The sequence below is a fragment of the Eulemur rufifrons genome, chromosome 29 (assembly GCF_041146395.1).
Source record: "Eulemur rufifrons isolate Redbay chromosome 29, OSU_ERuf_1, whole genome shotgun sequence".
Lineage (NCBI taxonomy): Eukaryota > Metazoa > Chordata > Mammalia > Primates > Lemuridae > Eulemur > Eulemur rufifrons.
This window is the reverse complement of record NC_091011.1, coordinates 87,409,566-87,435,597: the sequence shown is the minus strand read 5'-3', so window position 1 is coordinate 87,435,597 and position 26,032 is coordinate 87,409,566. Positions and strand designations below refer to the sequence as shown.

General features: G+C 42.0%; 2 protein-coding genes across 7 annotated transcripts in view; one reads left to right on the top strand and one right to left on the bottom strand.

The window, feature by feature from the left end:
- The window catches only part of IFT56 (intraflagellar transport 56), a 38,499-nt gene extending 33,637 nt beyond the window's left edge, over positions 1 to 4,862 (bottom strand). The window contains exons 1-4 of the mRNA XM_069461914.1: positions 4,811 to 4,862; positions 4,182 to 4,319; positions 2,005 to 2,097; positions 530 to 644 (exon numbers count right to left, since the gene is read on the bottom strand). Of these exons, the coding sequence (XP_069318015.1) occupies positions 530 to 644; positions 2,005 to 2,097; positions 4,182 to 4,319; positions 4,811 to 4,813 (349 nt within the window). The 5' untranslated portion in view covers positions 4,814 to 4,862. The remainder of the gene's footprint in view (positions 1 to 529; positions 645 to 2,004; positions 2,098 to 4,181; positions 4,320 to 4,810) is intronic.
- An 11,056-nt stretch (positions 4,863 to 15,918) lies between these two features.
- Positions 15,919 to 26,032, top strand: part of ZC3HAV1 (zinc finger CCCH-type containing, antiviral 1) — a 46,404-nt gene continuing 36,290 nt past the window's right edge. For all 6 annotated transcript variants that reach the window (XM_069462741.1, XM_069462740.1, XM_069462739.1 and 3 more), the window contains exon 1: positions 15,919 to 16,472. In XM_069462741.1, coding sequence (XP_069318842.1) covers positions 16,165 to 16,472 — 308 coding nt within the window. In that variant the 5' untranslated portion in view covers positions 15,919 to 16,164. The remainder of the gene's footprint in view (positions 16,473 to 26,032) is intronic.

Here is a 26,032-nt window from a genome sequence, read left to right as displayed (position 1 = left end):
AACAGGAAAAGTAGTTATAACATACATCCACAGCCATAAAAGCTTGAATAACTATACCTAACTACTACCAACAGCATAAATATCCTACTGTGATGGGGCTTAAGAAAGATACCTTGCTTGCCCTTTTTCTTCTCATCCTTCTGCTTTTTAGCTGTAGCTTGGGGATGGGGGCAGGATTAACTTTCTCTCTCTCTCTCTCTCTTTTTATAGAGCCCTTGCTACGTTGCCCAGGGTAGAGTGCGGTAGCTATTCACAGGCATGATCATACAGTACTGTAATCTCAAACTCTGGCTCAAGTGATCCTCCTGCCTCAGCCTCCCAAGTAGCTGGGAATTATAGGCATGCCCCAATATGCTTGGCAACTCTCTCTTTAAACATAAAGTTGCTCAAATTCAATATTCTTTGAAGAGAAAGTCTATTTTTTAGCTTTCTAATGTTAGTTAGAAATAATAAGGAATAAGTTTTTAAATCTCCAAAATGACTCTTACTATGAGTGAAGAATATCAGATACAAAGAGAGTCCATATTACCTTTAAATCCAGCTGCTTCAGCTTGTTTATACATCCCAAGAAAGAAGTAGGTGCAAGCTAGATTCACCCAGACTTCAGGATTACAATTTTCCTCTTTTGTTGCATTTTCATATTCCTGAAATATATATTAAGCAGAGATCTCATTTTGGCAGTAAAGAAATCCATGGACCATTCTTCTATATTGGAATAGTATTTTTTCTGAGATTGAGCAACTTCACATTTAAAGAATTCTACACGCTCCTCACCTATTCTACACCTGAAAAAGTTAAATACTGAAGCAGGGCTGTTGTTCATAGAATTTTAAACTTGTTTTTTTTCGCCCTATTTATACTGATGTGGGCTAACAAACTGCAGAAATGAAAAATAATTGAAATACTTTATTTATGCTAACTTAAAAAGATATACAGGCCGGGCGCGGTGGCTCACACCTGTGATCCTAGCACTCTGGGAGGCCAAGGCGGGAGGATTGCTTGAGCCCAGGAGTTTTAGGTTGCTGTGAGCTAGGCTGACGTCACGGCACTCTAGCCTGGGCAACAAAGTGAGACTCTGTCTCAAAAAAAAAAAAAAAAAAAAAAAAAAGAAGACATACAGGCCGGGCACAGTGGCTCACGCCTGTAATCTGAGCACTCTGGCAGGCTGAGGCGGGAGGATTGCTCAAAGTCAAGAGTTCAAGACCAGCCTGAGCAAGAGCGAGACCCAGTCTCTACTAGAAATAGGAAGAAATTATCTGGACAACTAAAAATATATATAGAAAAAATTAGCCGGGCATGGTGGCACATGCCTGTAGTCCCAGCTACTTGGGAGGCTGAGGCAGGAAGATCGCTTGAGGCCAGGAGAACCGAGGTTGCAGTGAGCTGTGACTGTGCCACTGTACTCTAGCCTAGGAGATGGTATAAGACCCTGACTCTATTAAGAAATTAAAAGATACATATACAGTAGTCCCCCCTATCCATAGTGAATACATTCTCAGAACTCCAGTGGATACCTGAAACTGTGAATAGTACTGAACCCCATATATGTTTTTTATTATATGTACACACCTATGATAAAGTTTATACGTTGAAATAGAACAATTATAACACTAAGCTGTAATAAAAGTTACGTGAATGTGCTCTTGCTTGCGCTCTCCGTGTCTCACTCTCTCTGAAAAAAATCTTATTGCACTGTACTTACCTGTTTTCAGACCATGGTTAGAAACCACAGAAAGGTAACTGAAACTGCAGAAAGCAATGCCTCGGATAAGGGTATGTACTGGAACATATATAGAAGATTTCTGAAGCAATACAACAAAAAAGTGCCAGTGGATGCCTCCAGTAACAAACAAGTAGAATTGTGGAAGGCAAATAGAGTGACTTTTTTTCATTTTCGTTTCCTTCTGCATTGTTTGAACTTTACCATCAGCATGCATTATTATAATACAAAGTTTAATAACATTTTAAGTATTCCTATGTGAGAAATTTTTTTTTTTTACTAACCTCCAGAGCTCTCTTATAGTCACCCAGATGAAAAGCACAGTATCCAATCCACAAATTAGTATCCTCTTCTTGCTCCCCAACATGACGTTTGAACTTCAGGTTGAAAATTCATGGGGAAAAAAAATGAAGTACTTTGAATAGTAAACTCTCTGTTTTAAACAAATGCTATGTTAAGCTACTGGTGAATAATAGGCCATATAAGAATATAAACAAGAAAATACACAGTTTAATTAAACATTTACCTCTAGGACTTAGTACAACTATCTTCTAATTATCACAGAAATTTACATTTTCAAGTATTTCACATTTGTTCTTCTGTATTTACTAACACCTTTCTCAAGAAAGTGTTTGAGTTATCTAACAATTCTGGATGATATATAAGGAATAGAAGAATCTTGTGAAATATTTAAAGCCAAATAACTGAAGGTTAGAAAGGTTGAATAATGAACTCAAGGCCACAAAGCCAGTACCACTGGTGACAGGGACTTAAAGTAACATCTGACTCCAAAGCCCATGTTCTTATCCTGTATGCTGTACTGCATTCAACCTCACACTTCAATCACGTCTCATTAAGACATATATATTTATTAATGGGTTATAACTTTTCACTGAGGACAAACCATTAAATCTTTCTATTACTCTTGCGTAGGCTAGCTTACCAGGACTGCAAGAGTTAAGGATGTTCAAAAGATGGGCCACATTTATGTCCATTATGAACAAATATTTATGAATTTCTCAGTCCTATTTTGGAGGAAAGGACTGAGACTTTAAAGGAAGATTCTGAATCACCATTCCAAAAGATGAGATTTTTTTCACTCTATAGGGTAATAAATCAAGTAGTGAGCCAATACATATTTTACAGAGCATCACTATAGAACTTTAGGTACCTTAGTCATTATAAGATGAAGACATCCCTTTGATACTTTCTTGTCTGGGATGAGAATTTAATACTGTATCTAACTACACAACATTAGAAGTCCTCCTCTCACCAAATGCTGTCAATTTGAGTATAGTGTCTTAAGTATGGAGAAATTCTTATTTGAGGTCTCCTTGAATTTGCCCCAAGAATTCCCTGCAGCCACAGGAGAGCTCATGAGATTTTTCTCACTCTATTCCCGTGCAGCATGGTACTCCAACTAGCTACTTAAGAAAGTAAACATAGAATAGAGCCTTTCTGACAATGCAAAGGCAATCTGGGATTATGCAATAAGGAAAATGTGGTCATTGCCTTAAAGAAAAGAGAGGAAAAGAATAGACTGACAAAAAATAGACATACACATAGGCACTCAGTCCACTGATTTCCAGAGCTAGAAAGCCCTTCCAAGTCAAATCCCCTACTGTAAAGATGACACCAAAAAAGCTAAACAATGTGCTCAATACCAGACCACTAGTAAGAAACATAAGACTATACATGGAAGACTGAAAAATATACTTAAAATTAATTAAAACAATTACTGTTGATAGATTCAGAGTAATATGAATAAAGTAGCATTTTGGAGAAATGACTGTGGCACAACATAACCAGACCATGCTGCCAAAACTCTTCATTCTTTGGTATAATCCTTTACCCTTCTATAACATGTGCTTTCCACAAAGCAGTGTCTCAAAGTGCAGTCTCTTTGGACCATCTATATCAGAAGCACTTAAAGTACTTGCCTAAAATGCAGATTCCTGAGAAATACTGCAGACCTAAAGAATCACCAGGAATATACATCTTAGTAAGGACCCTAGATAATTCCAGTGCATATTAAAAGGTGAGAACTACTGCCATAAAGATTTGAAATACTTTCTGGAGATACAATATTTTCAACAATAAGCATGGTGGAATTATTTAAATTTGATCAAAATTTTGTAACACATAATAGGAATAAAGCATAAATTGGTCAGGGGTTGGGATAAACAATGTGTGAACTGACACCGTATTAAATATCCCTCCATATTTGCAGGTTGTATTTACTATCAATGCGGCTAGACATAATCAAAAGTATCCCTCAAGAAATAAGTTTATTTTTTTTAGTTCATCTGGAATCTGCATCTGACTAGATTTTTAGGCAATTCCTGGAAGAAGCCCCAGAATGCACCCACCTGTTCCAACAGCATAGCAACAAGCATTCACCCAAGCATTCATCTATCGTCTGGTATTCACCTTCTATGAAGTAACCTTCTTTGGACATTACCTCCAGTAGGGTAATAGCTCCAGTGAAATCTCTTTGTGAAAGTAGCTCCTCTAGTTTTGGAACCTTCCTACCTTTCTTCTTTCTCTTGTCAGTGTGCTGCACGTCCCCGCCTACAGCAGGTTTGGCCCTTGAAAGCATCTGTGAAAGAAACAACAAAGACAGCTGTATCGTCCAATTCCCATTACCAGTTTTAAGCTGAGAGTGACGGCTCCACGATTTACATGTCAAATGCTTAACAACGAACCCCGGGAAGCCTATTGAAACTCTTTTTGTGAGACATTTTACTAAAAGGGTCATCACCCTGCAATTGACCTGAACCAAACAGCTACTCTCAACTTCTCCAATTCGACAGGAGATGCTTTCGCACAGCTTTTGTCATCTCAGCCTCCCCTCGCTCTACTTTCTATCGCACGCTTGGCGCAGGTGTGGGGAAACAGAGAAGTATGAGAGGAAAAAGCATCGAGGTATTTACTGTTGCATCCCTGTCTCCTGCGAGAACGCAGGGAGGAGGGCAAGAGAATCACCCGCTGCTGACACACCTAGGCTTTACCCAGAAGTGTGCTGGGAACCTGCAATTGCCAGTCCCAGGATCTACTCAAAGTTCTCCCTCACTATTCAGAGCTACTAACCATCTTGGTGTTGGTCCTTTGAGCCCCCTCCACAGACAGACAGCAAAGGCCGCGCCTCAGCGCGTAGCCAAATCCACACAGCACGCTCTGTCTCCAAGGCAACCCCGCGGGGAGGCTGGTCCTTCCGAGAGAAGAGTTCGTCGGAGAACCAGTGCCCTCTGCATCTTTGTTCCGCTCCGCTTCCGCCACGGAAAAGTGGAAGTTTCTCTCTTGAGAAGAGATTGTCGTTTTCTGTGCTGAGAGCGAAAGTTTGGTTGTGTCTCTGTGAGCTTGCTTTAGGAAAAGACTAATTAGAATGGCATTGTTTTTCAAAGGTACGTTTCTTAGGAAAGTGATTTTCAAGGACCACTTCCGTTTTGCACCGCGTTTGGGCTCCATGGAAACGCCTGGTGCTATCTTGGCTTCTGGCTGGTGCGAGCAGCTTAGAAAATTTCTGCTGAACCGAGGGAGTTGACATTAGGAGGCGGGAGTGCGCTAAAATATACTTGATTATTTCCACAGACACACCTACACAATAAGGAACTGTAATAAATATTGTTAATTAGAGGGCTTAATTTATCTTACTCCTCAACCCAGTTAATATGGCTGCAAGGGCCATAAAAATCACAGTTGTGGAATATTAGAGCTGAAAGGGACCTTAGAGGATATCCAGTCAAGCCCTCAGAACAAATAGACTAAAGATTAGAACAGACAACAGATTAATCTTATTGATTAATAACTTGGGTGAAGTCAGGTAATTCACCCCAAGTGTGTGTAGATAATCGTGGTATAGTTGAATTATATTACACAAAAAAGCTGGTTGCATGGATACCAGGCAAAGCTGGAACTTGCAACTTCATTGTAGTTGCAATAGAGCAGTAGTTTCTGAGGAACTGTAAAAAACAATGCGGGTTGTGAGGATGGCTGTATGATTATATAAATTTATTAAAAAGCATTGAATTGTACATTTAAAACAGTTGGATTATATTATATGTAAATTGCATCTCACTAAATCTTGTCTTGTTTGTTTGTTTTAAAGATAATCCAGCTCTTAGCTCAGAGAGGTATTCTGGAGTTTCTGTTTCTTTAATTTAGCCCTGATGCACAGTGATACTGACTCCAGGTCCTTAGAAACCACTGTGGAAATCATGTCTCTGTCATCCACCAGGGCATGAGTTGCTGAGGGAATGCAAGATGTTATGCAGTTTTGGCATTTCTTGCTAGGGTGGATTTTCCGTAAGGAAAAAAATGTATATATCACCAAAAGAAGAACCTTCCATTCTCTGCTGCAGAACCACAGTAACTTTATTCATCAGTTCTATTTGAGTGTTGTTAGTTTTTTTTCTTCTTTTGTTCACTAGGTTCACGGATATTCTACCTTACTATAAAAATTTTTTTAAAACAGTGATTGCTTCTTTTGAAAAAGAGAATATTTTAAAAACCAAATTTTATTGCACTGCCCCTTAGTAAACTATATGGACTCATGGGGAGATGATTATTGTTCTAAACAAGAACAATAATGACTCCTTGATTAAGCATTTGAAAATATACTCCTTAAAGAAAACATTTTTCAAGCTGGGTGTGGTGGTGTGTGCCTATAGTACCAGCTACTCAGGAGGCTGAGGCAGGAAGATCTCTCTTTTTTTTTTTGTTTTTTGAGACAGAGTCTCACTCTGTTGCCCAGGCTAGAGTGCCGTGGCGTCAGCCTAGCTCACAGCAACCTCAAACTCCTGGGCTCAAGCAATCCTTCTGCCTCCCAAGTAGCTGGGATTATAGGCATGCGCCACCATGCCCGGCTAATTTTTTCTATATATTTTTAGTTGTTCAGCTAATTTCTTTCTATTTTTTCAGTAGAGATGGAGTCTGCTCTTCCTCAGGCTGGTCTCGAACTCCTGAGCTCAAAAGATCCGCCTGCCTCAGCCTCCCAGAGTGCTAGGATTACAGGAGGAAGATCTCTTGAGCCCAGGAGTTTGAGGCTGTTGTGCACGATGATTGAGCCTGTGAATAGCCACTGCATTCCAGCCTGGGCAACATAGCAAGAACTTCTCTCTCAAAAAAAAAAAAAAAAAAAAAAAAGAAAGAAAGAAAGAGATACATTTTTCAATTATTTTAAAATAGTGTACTTTCTCTTATTACAAAAGTACTTCATAGTCACTGTGGAAATTTTGGACGATACTAAAAATTAAAATCTGAGAATTAAAATAAAGAAAATGTAAATTATCTGTACATTTATAACTAAGAAACAACACCTATTAACATTTTGGTTCTTTTTAAAAAGTGATTTAACAAGCACTAAAAGGTAAGATGTTGTGGCTGAACTACTTATAAGTTGGCAGACCTAGAAACCTATAGGTGATAATGGTTGAAGCTATGTGATGAGTACTTGAGAATTTATTATACCATTCTACTTTTGCATAGAAATTTTCCATAATCTAAAATTTTTAAAAAGAGAAATGTATTTGAAAACTCAACAAATTCTCCTTTATGGGCCAAATTTTGACTGAAATGAGTTAAAGGCATGGGAGCTGATATTTATTTCAACATAATAGGTGACTTGCAGTTATACCAGTTAAAATTAAGTGGGGCCAGGCTCAGTAGCTCATACTTGTAATCCTAGCACTTTGGGAAGGCTGAGGCAGGAGGATTACTTGAAGCTAGGAGTTTGGAACCAGCCTGGGTAACATGGTGAGAGACACCTCCCTCCCCACTCTCACTGCCCTCCCAACCATCTCTACAAAAAACTAAGAAATTATTAAATAGCTGGGCATGTTGGCACGCGCCTGTAGTCCCAGCTACTTGGGAGGCTGAGGCAGGAGGATCGCTTGAGCCCAGGAGTCTGAAGCTTCAGTGAGCTATGATCACGCCACTGCACTCCAGCTAGGGCAACAGAGTGAGACACTGTCTCTAAAAAGAAGAAGAAGAAGAACAACAACAACAAAAAACCCAAAGAGCAGCAAACAAACAAAAACTTAAGTGGCTTTGTCTATGTGAAGATACAGTAAAAAATAATTTTCAACTTTTGATTGTTAGTGTAAATGTTTATTTGGCAGAAAGATAATTGAGAAATCAGAAGGCAATATAAACATAATAAGATGTAAACAGGATAAATATCAGGTGTTCCACTGAGGAGCACCTGAGAGGAAGAATATCCTATATCAACCAGCTACTGATGTGCTGGATCCTGAGATGGCCGCATTCACTTCATACCCTAGTGCTGAAGGCAGCCACTAGCAAGAACTGAACATGACATAGCATTGTATGCTTTGAGGTCAGGAAAACCTAGATTTGGATCATGCCTCTGCCACTGAGTTTTTGTTTTCTTCTCTGTAAACAGAAGTAATAAAACTCACCTCACTGATTTGCTTAAGACTCACCTGACATCATTTATAAGTGAGAAGCAATATAAGGTAAGCAGTCAACATTCTTATTTCTCACAGTTTCTGCTGAGTGGCTTAGCTAGGTGGTTCTGGCTCAGAGTCTTGTGAGGATGCAGTCAAGCTATCAGTTGTGGCTACAGTCATGTAATTGTCTTGACTAGGGCTGAACAATCCCCTTCCGACTGGTTCACCCACATACTGGGCAAGTTAGTGCTGGCTGTTGGTGGGAGGGCTCAGTTACTAGCCACATGGACCTCTCCCTAGGGCTGCTTGAGTGTCCACACAAGATATATGTAGATATATGTGTGTGTGTATATATATATATATATATTTTTTTTTTTTGAGATGTAGTCTTGCTCTGTCACCTGGGGCCAGAGTGCTGTGGCATCAGCCTACCTCACAGCAACCTCAAACTCCTGGGCTCAAGCGATCCTCCTGCCTCAGCCTCCTGAGTAGCTGGGACTACAGGCGCACACCGCTACACCTGGATAATTTTTCTATTTTTAGTAGAGACAGGGTCTCACTCTTGCTCGGGCAGGTCTTGAAGTCCTGAGCTCAAGTGATCCTCCCACCTCAGCCTCCCAGAGTGCTAGGATTACAGGTGTGAGCCACCACACCTGGCCCACACAAGATATTAATAACAGTTGGCTTCCCCAGAGCCAGGGCTACAAGAGAGAGCAAAGAGCAAAGTCACAACATTTTTTATGACCTAGTCACACTGTCATTTCTAATATGTCCTATTGATTATATAGATCAGTCCTATTCAATGTGGAAGGGTGCACAGGTTTCAACTATCTGGTGGCGAAACTCTCTGGGAGCCCACTGGCTACCACATCAGGCCCTCACCACCAAGTTAACCCCAGCTCTGGATTACTACACCCCCATTTCCTCTGCCCTCAGATTAGGGTTACTGAAAGAAAGTTTGTAGCCTGCAGTTCCTCTTTTTAGGGTTACTGGAAGAAAGTTTGTAGCCTGAGGTTCCTCTTTTTTTTTTTTTTTTTTAGAGACAGGGTCTCACTGTATTGTCCAGGCTGGAGTGCAGTGGCTATTCACAGGTGTGATCCCGCTACTTATCAGCACGAGAGTTTTGACCTCCATTTCCATCCTGGGAAGGTTCACCCATCCTGATGCAACCTGGTGGTCCCCAGCTCCTGGGAGGTTAGATACCCAATTGGCATAGTGTACTGTAGCCCGAAAGTCCTGGGCTCAAGCGATCTTCCCATCTCAGCCTTCAGAGTAGCTGGGACTACAGGTGCACCACTGCCCCGGCAAGTTCCTAATTTTAACACCACCAAAGCAAAGTGTGTAAATTTATCCTCATAGAGGGATATGGCCTTTCTCCACTCTAAAGTTAACTCCTCCACTTATTCCTACAGTTCCCAGCTTAGTTCTTCCAAGGGCACCTTGCTGTGGTGCAGGTTCAATCTAAGGAACCCCTGTGCCTGCCCCTCGACTTCCACTCTGCCCCAGCTCTCTGATCATTTGACTAATGCCTCTTTCGACTCCTGTATCTCTTGTAGAACACCTGTTTGGCATGGACTTTGGACATTCCATCTGACTCAACCCTCTAATGTTTATGTACTTTTAATTTCTATGACTTAGCATAGCTGACTCATCGCAGCATGTGTGTGTTTTGCTTCCCTCTCCGAATGGTGGTTCAACTGATCCATATAGCTAGGTATCACCCGAATGTCCCCTAGCAACTTTGCTTTACACTCTCCTCAAATGTATTTCTTTCATATATGCCCAGATCTTCCAGTAAAACAATAATAAACATATTTCCAAACAAGGTCACAAAGAAAAAGAAAATAAAATAATAAACAATAACAATAAACAAAATAAAGCAATAAAAAACAAGGGTGATTAATAATCAAAACAAAAAAGCTCCTCCTCTAGTTACCTGAGCTATCTCTTCCTTTCCCTTTCCTTGTCAATCTTCTAAAATGAATGATCTATAATCAATTAATCGTTCTATTTCTTTTCTATCCATACTTGATTTCTAACCTTTCATTCTGAGAAAACTGCTCTAGCAAGTGAGTTGGACTGTAAGAATGTATATAGGAGAATTTATTGACTTAGGGGCACACTCTCAGGACACAAGGTTTAGCATCCTGGTGCAGTCCAGGGGATGTTACACAATTGCTGCTAGGGTGACTCCTCAAAGCCTAGAAAAATGATGGCTCATGAAGAGTAAGGTTGAAATGCCTAAATTGCTGTGTCACACAGTAGAGGAAAGGATTAGAAGATTCAGAAAAGTGAAAATGCTGAAAAAGATATATCATCTTAGTCCAGAACACCCACCAGAGGATTATGCCCCACAGGATGGCTCAAGGAGCCACATTCATCAAGGCTATCAGGAATGTACTGGTGAGAGGGATGCCAGCAGTGCCAAGAGCTCGGTGGTGCTTCCCCCACTAGGACATAACTGGTGGGAGGAGAGGTCCTGGACTTGGCTCTCTGATAGCAATCGGTTTGAAAAGGCCCTGAAGCCATACATCAGAGGATGGCACTTAAGGGCAGAATGTGGTTTGCTCTTAGGGGTTTGTAATGACAAAATCAGAGTGGCAGCCAATGGGACCTGACTTATAGAGTAGAGATTGTGGATAGAACAGAATTTGTCTAGGAAAAACATAGATGGGTAGTCAACAAAGTGCAGATGGTCCTAAACTTAGGATTTTCCCACCTTACTATGGTTCGAAAGTGGTATGCATTTGGTAGAAACCGCACTTTGAATTTTGATCTTTTCCCAGGCTAGTGATGTGCAGTACGATACTCTCTTGGGATGCCAGGAAGCAGCAGCAAGCCACAGCTCCGTCAGCCACATGAGTAAACAATACTATACTCTACAGTGCATTCAATAAGTTATATGAGGTATCCAATACCTTATTATAAAATACGCTTGTGTTCAGGGATTTTCCTTCAACTGTAGGCTAATATAAGTGTTCTGAGCATGTTTAAGCCTCACCTATGAAGGGGTCCCATATAACCAGCTAAAGGAGGAAGGAAAAAGGCAAAGCTTGGCGTATGGATGGGTTAGCTCAGCATGTGGGTACAAACTAGAAATGGATGGCAGCTATATTACAGTCTCACTCAGGGAAGCCCTTGAGAAACAGTGGTGAGGGAAAATCTCCCCAATGGGAGGAGCTTTGAGATGTGCACATGGTCATCCACTTTGTATGGATGGAGAACGGCCCAGGTTAGAACATATGCGGACTCATGGGCAGTGATAGTGGTCTGGCTGAAGGAATGGGAGCCTACAAGAAAAAGTTTGGAAAATCAGAGACAAGAAGGTCTGGGGTGGAGGATTATGGGTGGACATATGGAAGTGGCACAAGTGGGAAGTTGTTTGTATCACATGTTAAAGCCCACAAGTATCTACCACAGAAGATGTGTCAACTAGACAAAATAACTTGACCAGCCTTTGTGAAAAGCCCCATCCCCTACTGCTACATGGTGGGTATCTGAACAAAGAGGCCATGGAAGTAGAGATGAAAGTGATGTCAGAACCTAATAGCATAGACTGTTACTTGCCAAAATGAATATAGCTACTGCCACCTCTGACTGTCCAATCTGCCAGCCATAAAGACCAATGCTAAGCTCTCTTCCTTAAGGAGACCAATAGGCTACTTGGTGACCAGTAGACTACACTGGGCCCCTGTGGTCCTGGAGGGGCCAATGGTTTGCTCTCACAGGAATAGACACTTATTCAGGATGTGGGGTTTCCTTTCTTCCCCGCAGGGCCTTAGCATCACCACTCTCTGGGACCTTAAAGATTACCTGATCCACAGATGTGGAATCCTACATAGCAGAGCACCTGACCAATGACTCTCTCCATGGCACAGGAAGTGGAGGGGGTGAGCACATGAACATGAGATCCACTGGCGGTATCACACACCTCACCATCCAGAAGCTACTGGATAAAGTACTGGAATGGCCGGTGAAAGATGGAGCTGAAGCACCAGCATGAAGGTGTCACACTACAACAATGACATATCTTCCAGCACTTTGTGGTATATGCCTTGAATCAGACAAGTTAGTATGGTGCTGTGTCCCCAGCAGAAAGAATATATGGGTCTAGAAAGAATGAGCAGAAGCCTGAGTGGCCCCACTTACCATCCTTCCAATGACCCGCTAGGATTTTCTGCCCCACAAAACTGGGATCTGCAGTGTTAGAAGTCCTGGTTCCCAAAAGGGGCACACTCTTGTCTGACCACACAGGAGAGGTCCCACTGGACTACAGTGATGGCTGTGACCAGGTACTTTGGCCTCCTAATGGTCAGAGACTAGCAGATAAGAGAAGGAATGGCCATCTTCTCAGAGGTAATTGATGCTGGTCAGCAGAAGGAGGTGGGGTGCTGTTACACAACGAGGGCGGGTGGAATATGTGTGGAATTCTGGTGACCTGTTTGGGTGCCTTTTGGTACTCCTTTGCCCAACTCCTTTGACTGAGAATGGACAAGACAAGAGCAGAAAGCCTGGCCTGAGAATGTGCTCAGACCCTTTAGAAATGAGGGTCTGGGGCACCCAACCAGGTGAGCTACCAGGAGCAGCTGAGGTGATAGTAAGGGTGAAAGGAATTTGAATGGACAGTGGTGGAGAGACATGATGATGACCAGTTGTGGCCTTGAGGCCAATTGCAGTGACAGGGGCTAAGGGGTTCATTCCATTATCTTTGCTCTTGTAAGTTTCCTCACAGGAAGAGTGGCTCTGAAAGAGCTGTTCTCTGAATACTAATGGTGCAAAGGGTGGACTATAGCTGACACAGTGTGGCATTCAGGTCCCCTTTAAGCCAGGGCTTGCTGCCCAGCTTCAAAGAATATGTCTAGCTGATAGCCTCCAGCTTTGGCTCCTTTAGGATCCACTTCAGCATCTGAGCTGAAGTCATCCACTTCTCGGGTGGCCCCCACCAATGACTGAGCAAGGCAGTGGTACAAGGGCCTAGCCTTTTCTTCCCAAAGCTGGACTCCTGCTCCAGAGCATCCTATTGGGCTGGTGGAGACTGTAACAGAGGGAACAGCCTAGAAAAGGGTAAAAATATTTTACAAGCTCTCTTTAAAACCTCCCCTACTGTTTTTTGGAATTTATAACCTGCATCCCTGCCTGAGGTCAGTGGTTGAGGCCAGTGGTCAGGAGGGACAAGAGAGTATCCTTTGTTCTTTGTGTCACAGGAAATGGCTCAATGGAATTGTCCAAGGAGAAGGTCACCAGATTGTCTTCCCTGGAGATGGGATGGATCAGGACCATCAACTGTAGCTAACAGCAATTGCCTAAAGCTGAATAACCCCCCCCAGCCCCTTTAAAACTCTGTATTTCTGCTTATAGATAGGAAAATGGTACTTTAAGATGGGAGACTGCCTTTTCTTCATGTACTGGCAAATTAGCAAGCCTCCCTTTCCTTCTCCTCAACCACTTGTCCTTGTTTTTCTGATGTAGCCCCAGGGACAAGTGCTGAACTTTCAGTACCAAGACTTTGTCAGGTCTGTATTCAAGTCTGACAGCTCCTGCCAACCAACTATGCTTCTTCCCTTGACTTTCTCTGATGTTATACTCCAGGAAATCTTCTGCCCTTTTAACTCTGTTCCACGGTGGGCAGGTCTATGCAAACCTACCCCTAAAGTCTGAGAAAGCTGAGAGGCTGAAGAAAGAGGCTGACATATCCAGCTTCTCAGGAAGTAACATTTAATAGTGACTTACAAACAGAATCCATGTCCTGGGAGGCCATGAGACAGTTGGATCCCTGAGCCATCACCCCCCCAGACCCAATGTTTATACAGCACAGGGACAATCAAAGTTGACCCCTCAGAGAAAGGCAAGAATGCTCTGTGAATCTGCCTGAGTAGAAATCTAGGGGCATTCCCAGAACAGGGGTTAATCAGCATCCGGGATGGAGTTGCTTTAGCCTCCACAATTCCATGTCCTGGTCTCCTTCCTGGAGAACCCAATCTGTGAGAGCACACATTTCAAAGTTTCCCAAAGTGTCTCCCGTTTCCTTCCCACAACTCCTTAAATCATTTTTCATGGCTTTAAGTTGAGGGAGATTTTTACAGCTGTACTCCAACCACTCTAGCCAGACTGGACTCTTCATTGCTAATCTTCTGTATACCCATTGCAGCATTTAACCACTGATTCTCTTATATGTCAATTTTTTGTGTGTGTCTTCCTAAACACATGCTCCTTGAGTGCAGGGACTATCTCTTAAACTTCTTCATGTTCAGAGTGACTAACTTCTTCCGTAAGGACCACAGAGAAGACAGTCAATAAACATGTTGAACTTAGTTGATTTGATAATAAAAGGTCCCTGGGAACCTGTCAGACCACAAAGAAGGCCAAACGGATTAAAAGACAACTATAGAAGCAGCAGCCAGAGGGAATGAGAAGTCAGATGATTCTATGTGGGCCCCATGTTTGGCTGGTTTCCATAACCAAGTACTCTATTGCTGAAAGACACTGTTCATCTATCATGAATGACCACACAAAAGAAGAATTCTCATTAATTATTTTTAAAAAATTCTGATTTGGCAACCAGATTCTATTATTTTTTTAAAAGGTATTTTTCCTATCTTATCAATGATACATTTACTTTATTTGGTGGTGCTGGGAGGAAAAACTTTTTCATCTTCCAAGTTGTGTCCTGTGTTTGAGGACCTACACATTAACTGGCAATAGACAGATTAAGGAGAAAAGACAAAGTGTACACATGCAGGAAGGAGCTTCCAGGAACAGAAAACTCATGGAATAGTCCAAAGCAAAGGTTTCTGCATCTCAGCTTAACAAAGGGGAGGTTTTTAGGGCTTCAGTAGGAGAGTATGGAAGGTTCCACTGGGCTTTTTGATGCTACTGGTAACGGGAGGTCTGTCTCCCTGGCACTGAATATTCCGAAAGGCAGTTAAGGCACTGCATTTTCTGGAGGCTCTGCTTCAGTCAGGCACAGGAAGTTCCAACGAGATTTCTCTCAACATCTTCTGTAGGTCAAGTGTTTTCACTTAAAAACAATCTTTATGCCAACTCTGGGGGTCTGAGTGGGTCCCCAGGGGGACAGGTTCTTGTCCAAATATCTCGAGAGGAACTGATCTTAACTCTTGGGTTATGTCTAGGCATGTCCGTCGGTGACTTCTTGCTGTTAGGGGATTGAGCAGTGGTTTGGGGCCCCCATGTTAGCGGTTATAGGTAGGCAAGAATGGGCCAAGAAGTGGTTCTTCAGAAAGCCCGTGGGAAGGCAAAAAAAAGGTAGAATAATGATCGTTGTTCTTTAAGAGGGCACGGTGGCGTAGGAGAACGTTGCACATAGGTTCTGGACCAAGTGGACCGCGATTTTAGATTTTGGGAACCTTGGTGACATCGGGCTTCCACTTGATGGTAGGGCTTGTTTGTTCAAGTTACTTCCTCCAGTACAGAGTGACTGTAATACCTATCTCGTGCAGTTGTTGGGAAGATTCACGAAACTGGAGGCAGCGCGCCCTGCTCGCAGAAAGCGCTCCTTTCTTTCCGGGAACTGGCAGGCTGGGGAACTAGAGGACTTCCTCAATAGGGCTCTCAAGGCTTGCGTCGCCCGCCCCTATCGACGGGCTTATATAAACTCCAGCAGCGACCCACGATCATTCTAGTTCCTCTTCTTTCCGAAGAAGCCTCGCGGAGCCCCGCTAGGGCACCTCACCCTCGCCGAGCCTAGAACCGGGAGGAGGCCAGCGGGGCGGTCGCTGCGGTCGCCGGCAGATTTGCCCGCGCTTGTTCACTTCCTTTCTACCCGGCTGCCGTCGCAGCTGACTTTCCATCTGACGCAAGGACCTGGCGGGTGAGAGCTGACCTCTCGACCAGAGAGCCGAGCGGGAAACCGAAACTGCGGCGCCCAGCTAACGGCGGCGCAGAGCGCGCACTCGCCTGCCCAGGGCGCGCCCAGCAGCAGCACCGCCCGCGCCCGCCCCCCCGGACACTTGTAAGTTTCGATTTTCCCGAGAGCCGAGTCCCGCGCCCCGGAGGAGCCTGCACATCGCGCGCGCCATGGCGGACCCGGAGGTGTGCTGTTTCATCACCAAAATCCTGTGCGCCCACGGGGGCCGCATGGCCCTGGACGAGCTGCTCAAGGAGATCAAGCTCCCTGAGGCGCAGCTCCGCGACTTGCTGAAGCAGGCCGGGCCCGACCGCTTCGTGGTGTTGAAGACAGGCAGTAGTGCCGGGGTCACCCGGTCCGTGGTGGCCAACACTCGAGCCCGGGTCTGCCGTCGCAAGTACTGCCAGAGACCCTGCGATAACCTGCATCTCTGCAAGCTCAATCTGCTGGGCCGGTGCAACTATTCGCAGTCGGACCGGTGAGTGCCCCGGGAGGGAGGGGTGGCTTCCCGTGGCCCCGGTCGGGGCGGACGGTTGAGGCAGCTGCTCGGGGAGGGGCGCGCCCTCGCCGGGACCCAGCACCTGACGGCCTCTCCCTCCAGCTGCTCCCTTCTCCGCTCCCCTTGGGGAGCCCCAGCTGGGCCCGCGCTTCTACCCTTTCGTTTCCCTTCCTTCTAGCGCCTCCAGACCTTTCCTTGAACATGGCTAAAGCGACAGTGCCTGGCGGAGACCAGGCTAAATCTCCACCCCTACCCCCCAACCCCCGCCCGTAAGAATCAGAAAAATAAAGTACTTTGGGGCAAGCCAGGGCCTAGAAAAGTGGGGGGCAGGTTTGAGAACGAAGGACATGCCTCCGCTCTCTGGTATCTTGAGTCTTTCCCTCTCCACTGCCTTCTCCCCTAGACGTGTTGTGGTCTTTCCCGCACCCCAGCCGCGCCCGCCACCCCGTTCCGTGTCCACCGCGGCGCGCTGCGGTCTCTGCCTGGCTCTCCCTTCCTCGCCGCCTTCATTCCTCGTCACCACTTTCCTGGTGTCTGGAGCCAGTCCGCACACCTGACCGGAATGGTCCTCTTCAAGGTCGCCAAAGATGTAGCAGCTTCTCCTGGTGCCCCTTCCACGTGTCTCTCCTCGGTGGCCCGCACCGTCGACCACCACCCCCTCGTGGGACCACGCTCTTAAATCGGTTTAACATAGCTTACATCCCAGGCATCTGCTTCTGTGTTTGCATTTGCTCTTTTTTGCCACAAATATACGTCTGGTCCAAGGTTTCCGTTAAGCCTTTTGATGCAGTTGTCTTCCAAATCCCTCTCTAAGAGCGCTCCCTTCCGTGGGTTCCACTGTCACATCCAACAAGATGGCCTCCAGGCGCACGTTGCTGCGCAGGCCCCCCTGCTGAGCCTGGTGCTTCCTCGCTGTGTCTGCGGAGCAGCTGCACCGAGCATCCTGTCCCCATCCTGTCCCCACCGGTCAAACTCATCTCTTTCCCCCCAGGCGGGGTCTCTGACCTGTTCCCCAACTTGTTAATCCTTCTCCTCCTCCACAAGCCGTTCATCACCAAGTCCTTTTTGCGGAGTTTTTCATTCCATTTCTGACCAATTCCTCTTTCCCATTTCTGAATGAATGACACCTTGAATTAATGAATGCTTCTCTCAGGCCATTGTTTTTCCTCCCATCTTTTGTGTCCCTGTGTACTGTTGCTCAATTATTTTTCTCAATAGTTTTCACACTTTGTCCATCCTTAAAAAGTTTTTTTTTTTTTTTTTTTGAGACAGAGTCTCACTCTATATTGCCCAGTCTAGAGTGCTGTGGAGTCAGCCTAGCTCACAGCAACCTCAAACTCCTGGGCTTAAGCGATCCTCCTGCCTCAGCCTCCCCAGTAGCTGGGACTACAGGCATGGCCACCATGCCCGGCTAATTTTTTCTATATATTTTTAGTTGTTCAGCTAATTTCTATTTTTTAGTAGAGACGGGGTCTCGCTCTTGCTCAGTCTACTCTTGAACTCCTGACCTTCAGTGATCCACCTGCCTGGGCCTTCCAAAGTGCTAGGATTACAGGCGTGAGCTACCGAGACCGGCCTCTTAAAAAGTTTAAGTGGTGTCCCAGTATCCAAAATGATGGTCATCAAAACTTTTGATCATGCACTCAACAGAACACTCTGTCATTCATCCCCAATATGTGTGTAATAAAACACAAAAGACTAGTGTTTTAAATGGATTAGATGAGATAATATTTTTTAAAAAATTTATCTGTTTAGAGCAAAAATCCTTTCCGATCACTCTAAAACTTAAAAAGTGCATTCTTGATGTTTCCTTATTTAAATACTTAGTATGTTTTGAGGCAACAATTTGAAAATCTGTTTTGTGTATAGAGGAAGTCATCTAAGTCACTGACAACTGAAGAAATAAAGAAAGAGGCAAAGAAAAATGGGGGTGGAGCATAGAAAACGGAGGACCGTTCTAGCACATTCTAGCACTATACTGAATAACAACAGCTTTGGAAAGATTGTTATCTTTTTCTGTTCTTATCTGTTCTGTTATGAAAAATTTCTCACCAACTAGTGTTGACCTTTAGTTTTAAATACATATGCTTTTTATCTTTTAATTTCTTATTATGGATATTTTCAATATAGTCGAAAGGAGAAAGAGGAAAATGATGAATCCTACGTACCCCTCATTTCATTTCAACAGTTTTCAAAACATGGCCAGTCTTGTTTCATTTATTTTCCCTTCTCTATCCTCATCCCCAACCTCAAGGTGTTATTTTAAAAGCAAATCACGGTGATCATTTGTTTTGTAAGTACTTTAGTATCTCTAAAAGATAAAGACAATATTTTATTAACATAATACAATGATCACTTTTTTTTTTAAAAAATCACAATTTTATTATCATCTAATATCAAGTTGGTATTCAAATTTCCTTGATTGTCTTGTAAATCCAACTGGTATTTTCAGGAAGAAAAGCCTATACAGACATAATTCATAATTGTTTCTATTCAATATGTTACATACCTGGTATATTTAGAAACTTTGTTTCAACCTATTGTGTACACAATATGTTTAGAAATTTAGTTTTATGGTTTTATTATGGTATATTTTTGCCTGTTTTGAAACATCAGTCTTTTAAATTCATTAACTGGGCCATTAACCTGCATTTTTCTATATTTTATAAGAGTACATATGATACAGAGATTATTTGGCCTATACAAGTTTGGACAGACCCTCTAGAGAATTCATTAAATTTTTTTTTTTAAGTAGAGTGATAAAATTTTATTTTCTACATTTATTGGTCTAGCCATATTTTTAATTTCCTTTTACATCACTTTTGAATTTGGGAATCACAAACTTTTAATTCATTAATATATAAAGTATGCTAACAAGGACCTCTGGGAGAATTTTTTTTTTCCTCAGAACCTAGAAAACATGTCCTCCCCACCCCAAGTATGCTTTTTAAATATTCTCCTCTTAGCAACTTATAAAACTTTGTCTTCTAAAACTTCCCACTTGTGAGTCTAAGGACTTTCTTTGTGGATTACTGGTTAATAGAGTCCAATTGATACCCATGGTGAGATTACTATTCAGTTCAGTAAACTGGTCTCTATGATGGGACAATTTTCATTTTGCTAGACTTACAAAATTTCATCTATAGTACTATAATTTTTTTGTTTATTCTTTGGATAATTTATTCTTTCCTTGACGTCCCTTTTCTTTTTTTCTTTTTTTTTTTTTTTTAATTTTAATAGATTTAGCGGGTACAAGTTGAATTCCATTACATATATATATTGGATAGTGGTACAGTCTGGGCTTTTGGTGTACCCATCACCCCGGTAGTATACATTGTACCCCATAAGTACTTTTTCATTCCTCACTCTCTCCCACCCTCCTCCCTTGTGAGTCTCCAATGTGCATTATACCACTCTGTGTGCCCTTGTATAGCCATAGTTTAGCTCCCACTTATAAGTGAGAAATGCATCATTTATTTTTCTGTGCCTGAGTAACTTCACTTAGGATCATGGCCTCCAGTTCCATCCAAGTTGCTGCAAAAGACATTATTTCATTTTTCTTATCAATGAGTAGTACTCAATGGTATATATATGCCGTATTTTCTTTATCCACTCATCAGTTGATGGGCACTTAGATTGATTCCATGTCTTTGCAATTGTGAACTGCACTGTGATAAATGTATGAGTGTAGGTAGCCTTCTGATGTAATGATTTCTTTTCCTCTGAGTAGATATCCAGTAGTGGGATTTCAGGATTGAATGAACTTTTAGTTCTTTGAGAAATCTCCATACTGATGTAGTACTACAATTTATAGATGGAATTTCTCCTATCTGTCTGTGGTTCCTGTCTTTCCTTTTGTGATGCTTTTAGTTATACATTTTAGTCAACAACAGGGCTTGCTTCGATGTTGGACAATTATTTTTTTTGGTGCATTGCTTTGGATATTTCTATTTGCTTTGCTGAAATATATGCCCATACATGGAGTTCTAACCCCAGTTCTGGCACAAAAATAATCACCATTTATTGAGTATGATAAGCGGTTTAGAGATAATATCCAAGTTAGTGTTTACCATAGCTCCTGAGGTAGGTATTATAAGTTCCATCATTAATGTAAGGAATCTCAGGCGTAGAGCTCTTTAGAAATTTACTGAAGGTCACATAGCTAGTAGCTAGCAGAGCTGGTATTTGAACCCAGATTTGAATGACTTCTTAACTAGCTACTGCCATTGTCCAGTAGCCATATGAAGTTATTAATTCAAGTTTTTTTTTTTTTGCAAGCATGATTTCTGTTTAACTGTTTAAAGCAGACTGTCTTCTGCTTGCTTTGTGGTTTCTGCCAATGTGGGTGTTTCCTCTGGGTTCTTTCCTGTTTGTGTGCCTTTCCCTTTTGGTTAATTGAAACTCTGGGTGGGGGTGGCTAGATGGGAAGAGGACTAGTTGACTATTTCATAAATTGAAAAAAATACTGAAAAGCACAAAGATTAACATAATAAGCATTAGAGTATATGTACTCTGAATATACAACAGAAATTATATTATATAAAAGGATATATAATATAAGAAGCTTATAACTAAGAATGAATAAATGTTTACATTTTTCAATTTGGCTTCTTCTCTTTTAAAATAAAATAAACAATCATAACAGGCCTAAGGTTATTATTTTTCTCTTCCCCAGTCTCATTCCCCTCCTTCCCCAGCAGCATTCTGAATCATGGTGTGAATCCTGACCTTCCATGATTTTATAATTACCTCACATATATATTTATTAGTTTTAATTTTTTTCTTTTAGAGACAGAATCTCACTTTGTTTTCCAGTCTGGAGTACGGTGGTGTGATCTTAGCTTACCATAACCTCGAACTCCTGGGCTCAAGCAATCCTCCTGCCTCAGCCTCCCAAATAGCCAGGGCTACAGGTGCGCCTCACCATGACTGGCTAAATTTTTTTCATTTTGTGTAGAGACAGGGTCTTGCTATGTTGCCCAGGCTGGTCTTAAATGCCTATCCTCAAGTGATCCTCCCACCTTGGCTCCCAAAGTGCTGGGATTACAGGCCTGGGCCACTGCACCCAGCCATCTCAGGCATATGAGGGCTGTCCAGAAAGTATCCAGCTATTGTTAATATATTTTTCATAATATGTGGCTGGATACTTTCCAGACGGCCCTCATATATTTGTATCCATATACAAAATACAGTATTGTTTTATGTGTTGTAGAATTTTTACTCAATGTTATGTTTCAGAGATCTGTTCATATTGATACATAAGGGCCTATTTTACTCATTTAAACAGTTGATTCGTATTTCATCATATGATTTATACCACAATTCAGTTACCTATTTCCCCAATAATGTATATTTGTTATAGTTCTAGTCTTTTGCTGCAACAAATCATGCTGCTAAGAATATACATGTAGGTGTCTCTTGGTGCTCACAGCAAGAGCTTTTCCAAGTAGATCATTAGGAAGTAAAATTTCTGGGTTGAATGCTTGCACAGCTTCAACTTTTCCAGATTCTGACAAATTAGTATTAAAAGTGGTTGTGCCAATTTGTACTTTTGTGTTTGAGTGTCCCAGTTTCCCTATTTTCTAGTCAACTAACATTTGGTGTTATCAGACTTTTTTTATTTATGCCAATTAGAAAGGTATGAAATGGCATGATTGTTTTAATTTAAAAAGAATTTTCTCACTAAAGTTATGCGATAAGTCTTGTGAAAAAAATATATTTTATATATTATATTTAGGTCTTATGAAAATATAGAAAGAATGCAATGAATATCTGTATACGCACAAATCAACTTAAAAAATAGAATATGACAGTTAAACCTGCCTGAATTCTCTTCCTTGGTCATCTCCCTTTTGTAGAGATAGTAACAAGAGGTAAATGCTGTTTTGTAGTTGGTGTTTATTTTTTCTATCCATCTATTATTTTCCTACATATTTGTGTATGGTATTTTTAAGCAATATTTAGAACTGTTCTGCCTGTTTTCAAACCTGCGAACCTACAGATGATGTCAATACTGAAAGTGCAAATATTTGCTCTATTTGCTATTGTTTGCTCGACATGATAATTCTGAGACTCACTCCTAACATACAGGACTCTATTTCTATACCACTTTGAGGCCTGGGCAAAATAGACTTCTGCCCTGGGCTCTGTGCTTTACCGATCCTGGTTCTGGCCTCCCCTCCAGTTCTATCCCTGCCCACTTTTCGAGGAGTCTGTGGGACCAAGGAGTCGTGCCCATCTAAAACCTGTGTCCCCCACTGCTTTTCTACACTATGCTCTGGGTTGTTGGGCCCCTGGAATTCTCAAGCCCACTGCTGGGGCCTGTGTGGGCTTCTTCCCTGGGCCTTCCCACGTGTGGAAGGAATTTGCACGTACAGACTAGTGTGTCCGTTGCCTCCGTGTGACAGGCTAGCAGTGTGAGACAGAGCCCGGGGTAGGAAGAGAGCAATGGGAAGAGAAGTTGGGGAACAGGGCTGACTTCTTCCCCTCTGCAATATTCTATTATAGAACTCAGAGGAGTCCATGAACTCTAAATTCAAACTTGGCCTTCCTGGTTGTTATGAAAGTATATTTGTTATGATAGGAAGATAGAACATATTTTATTTAACTGTTAAATATTTAGATATTTGTATAATACATGGGCCTCCGTTCATAGCCTTGCTCTGGGCCCCACAAATTTTAGAGAGGGACTACTCTGATTCATTAAAATGTGTAGCTTTCTTTTGTATGAATGTTAAAAATTTACATATCAATTTTCTTATTATTAAAATTGAGATTGTTTTTAGCGTTTTGTTATTGAACTATAATGCTTTGAACATTTTGGTACATGCTTCTTTGTGTACATGTAAAAGAGTTTCCCTAGGTATAGAGTAGTGGAATTTTCATACTTAAATTTTATGAGATAATACCAAATTGTTTTTCAAAGCATATTTGCCAAGTTAGACTCTCATCAGAAGAATATGAGCATTCTCTTGCTTTATGTCCTTGCCAACTGGTATCATCAGCCTTTTAAAATTTGTGCCAATACAAGGAATGTGAAATTTTATCTCATTGTGATTTTAGTTCTTCATATATTCTGGGTCTCTAGCCCTTTTAAATCCTATTATTCATTTTTAAAAGTTTATCTTACTTGGTGTCTTGGTAGTTGCTTCTTTCTTGCATTTTACTTTGTTGGCCATCTTAGTGCTCTATTTATTTTTGTTTGTAATAGCCTTTATTTACTCAGGAGAAGTCTTCCTGGAAGTTTCTTCTGTTACCACTTGTGCTCTGTCCGTGGAGTTCCGAGTTATGTTGTTAAGCTGGTGGCCTTAGAGACGTGCTATTTTCTGCAACATTGTGACACAAAGAGGATCACCCCTGAAGAATCATTGGGGAATTTTTGTTCTTTGTACATTTGCTACATTTTATAATTTTAATTTGATCAAATTCAGCTTTCAATGTCTGCGGTTTCTGTAGAAATTAAGCTAAGAAGCTTAGCGACATTATAAGTGATACTGTGAACCATGACAAAATCTTAAATAGTGACAAATAAGCACCTGATAACAAGCAATTTCCTACTTTTTACATAACATAGAGATTGAAAAATTAAACATTTAAAATAAATACAGATTTGTTTTCCTTCCATTAAGTCGTTCTAATTTGCTTACTGCTCCTGCCCATATTTACTTCCAAATCTGTGATCTTTTACCTACAGGCGACTTTGGAGGTGATAGTGGAAAAGGAGCAAAAGTTTCCAGAAGGACCTAGGATTTCAGGCCCGATGGGAAGTCAGTGAAACCAAGTTGCAGTAGGGCAGCTGGACTTCGGTTGGGAGGACAGAGTAGCGACTGTATCATGATCTTTTAACTCTTTCCCATCCAGAGAAGAGATTTTAATACGTTTCAGACCAAGTCAGGGTATCAGGCCAAGAAAGGTCATCTCGGGAAGTAGTTTCCAAACATTTTGATCTCTCACTCCTGCCTGTAGAAAACGTTTTGAGTATGTACTCCTAATATGTGTACCTTTATTTAAAAATTATATGATATACAACTTTTAATTTGTATATTCAATATTTACTAATTACATTTACATGCGATACAATGTACCCATTTAAAAGATACAGTTTAAAGAGTCTTGGCAAATGGATACACCCATGTAATCATAACCTCAATCCAGATATGGAATGTTTTCGTCAGCCTTAAAGGTTCCCTTGTGTCCCTTCTCAGTTAACCAGTGAACCCCCCACCCAGCCCTTTTAGCCCACACCATAATTTTCTACTTTCTTAGATAAAAAAATACATATAAGGAGTTTTAACATTTTTTCTCACACGCTGATGGATTGTTTTGGGTAGCGTCTGGGCTGCAGGTACGCAGCTTTGGAGCAGCACTTCTCAAACTTGGATGTGTGTCTGAGTCACGTGGGGAAGCCTACTAAAACGCAGATTCCCAAGTCACAGGCTGGAAATTCTGGTTCTGAAGGAGGTGTGCTGGGCCCGGGAGTCTGCATTCTAACCATCACCCTAAAGGATTCTTTTGCAGGGGCCCAAACCACACTTTCAGAAACAAATAGTTCACCAAGGACACACTTCCTGGAAGATTGCAGATGCAAGGTTTTACGTGGCTTCTGAGCTTGAGGGAGTAAAAGAGAAATGAATTCTTTAGTCCAGAATGAACAGAAGATTTTTTTTAAAAAAAGTATTGCTTTCTCAAAGGTTGGGGTGATACGTCTGTTCCTTTCATGTGACAGAACCATAAGACATAAAGGAAAGCCTCGGCATTCTAGTCACCCCATCAACAAATGTTTATTGAGCACATACTTTGTGCGGCAAACGGTGAACTATTCTAGAGACTTCTACCCCTTCCTCTCCTACTAAAGGGATCCTCAAATACTATTAACCAGTTAATTAATCTTTCTGTCTAGTTTACTTTAATATTCATGTTAATTTTCAAAGGGATTTATGTTGGGAAGTATGGGTGGGGCTGAAGAGGCCTGAGGGCAGAAGAGGCTTGTGTGACCTACTTTCTCTAATCATTAAGATTTGGCAATAACACCACCACCTCCTGCCCTTTACTCTCCTTTTTCTCAGTACTGATGTGGACTTAGGGCAATGTTTCCCAGACTTTGCTGCACATTGGAATCACTTAGGGAATCTTTTAAAAAATACTGATGCCCAACTCCTACATTCTGATCTAATTAGGGTATGAATTGGTCATTGGGAATTTTTTAAAAGTCCCTACGTGGTGCTAATGGGCAACAAAGTTTGTGAACCACTAACTTAGGGGGCTAGAGAAATAAGTCAAGACTGGGGAGACTGACCACACTAACAGAGAGATGACTCTTTGATGCCACCAGCACTGTTTGTCCCACTCTTGATATGACCGTAGAATACGAGCAGATCCGCTCCATCCTCAGTGGGCCCGGGTCCCTCGTGTTGCCCTTGGCTGTCCAGGGGAGCATTCCTCTCCCCAGGCTGAGGCTTGTAGCAGCTGCAGCCTGGGCTCACCGTCTTGCAGCAGTGGGCTAGGGCTGTCTTCTTTGTGCCTAGAATATTCTGGGTGTT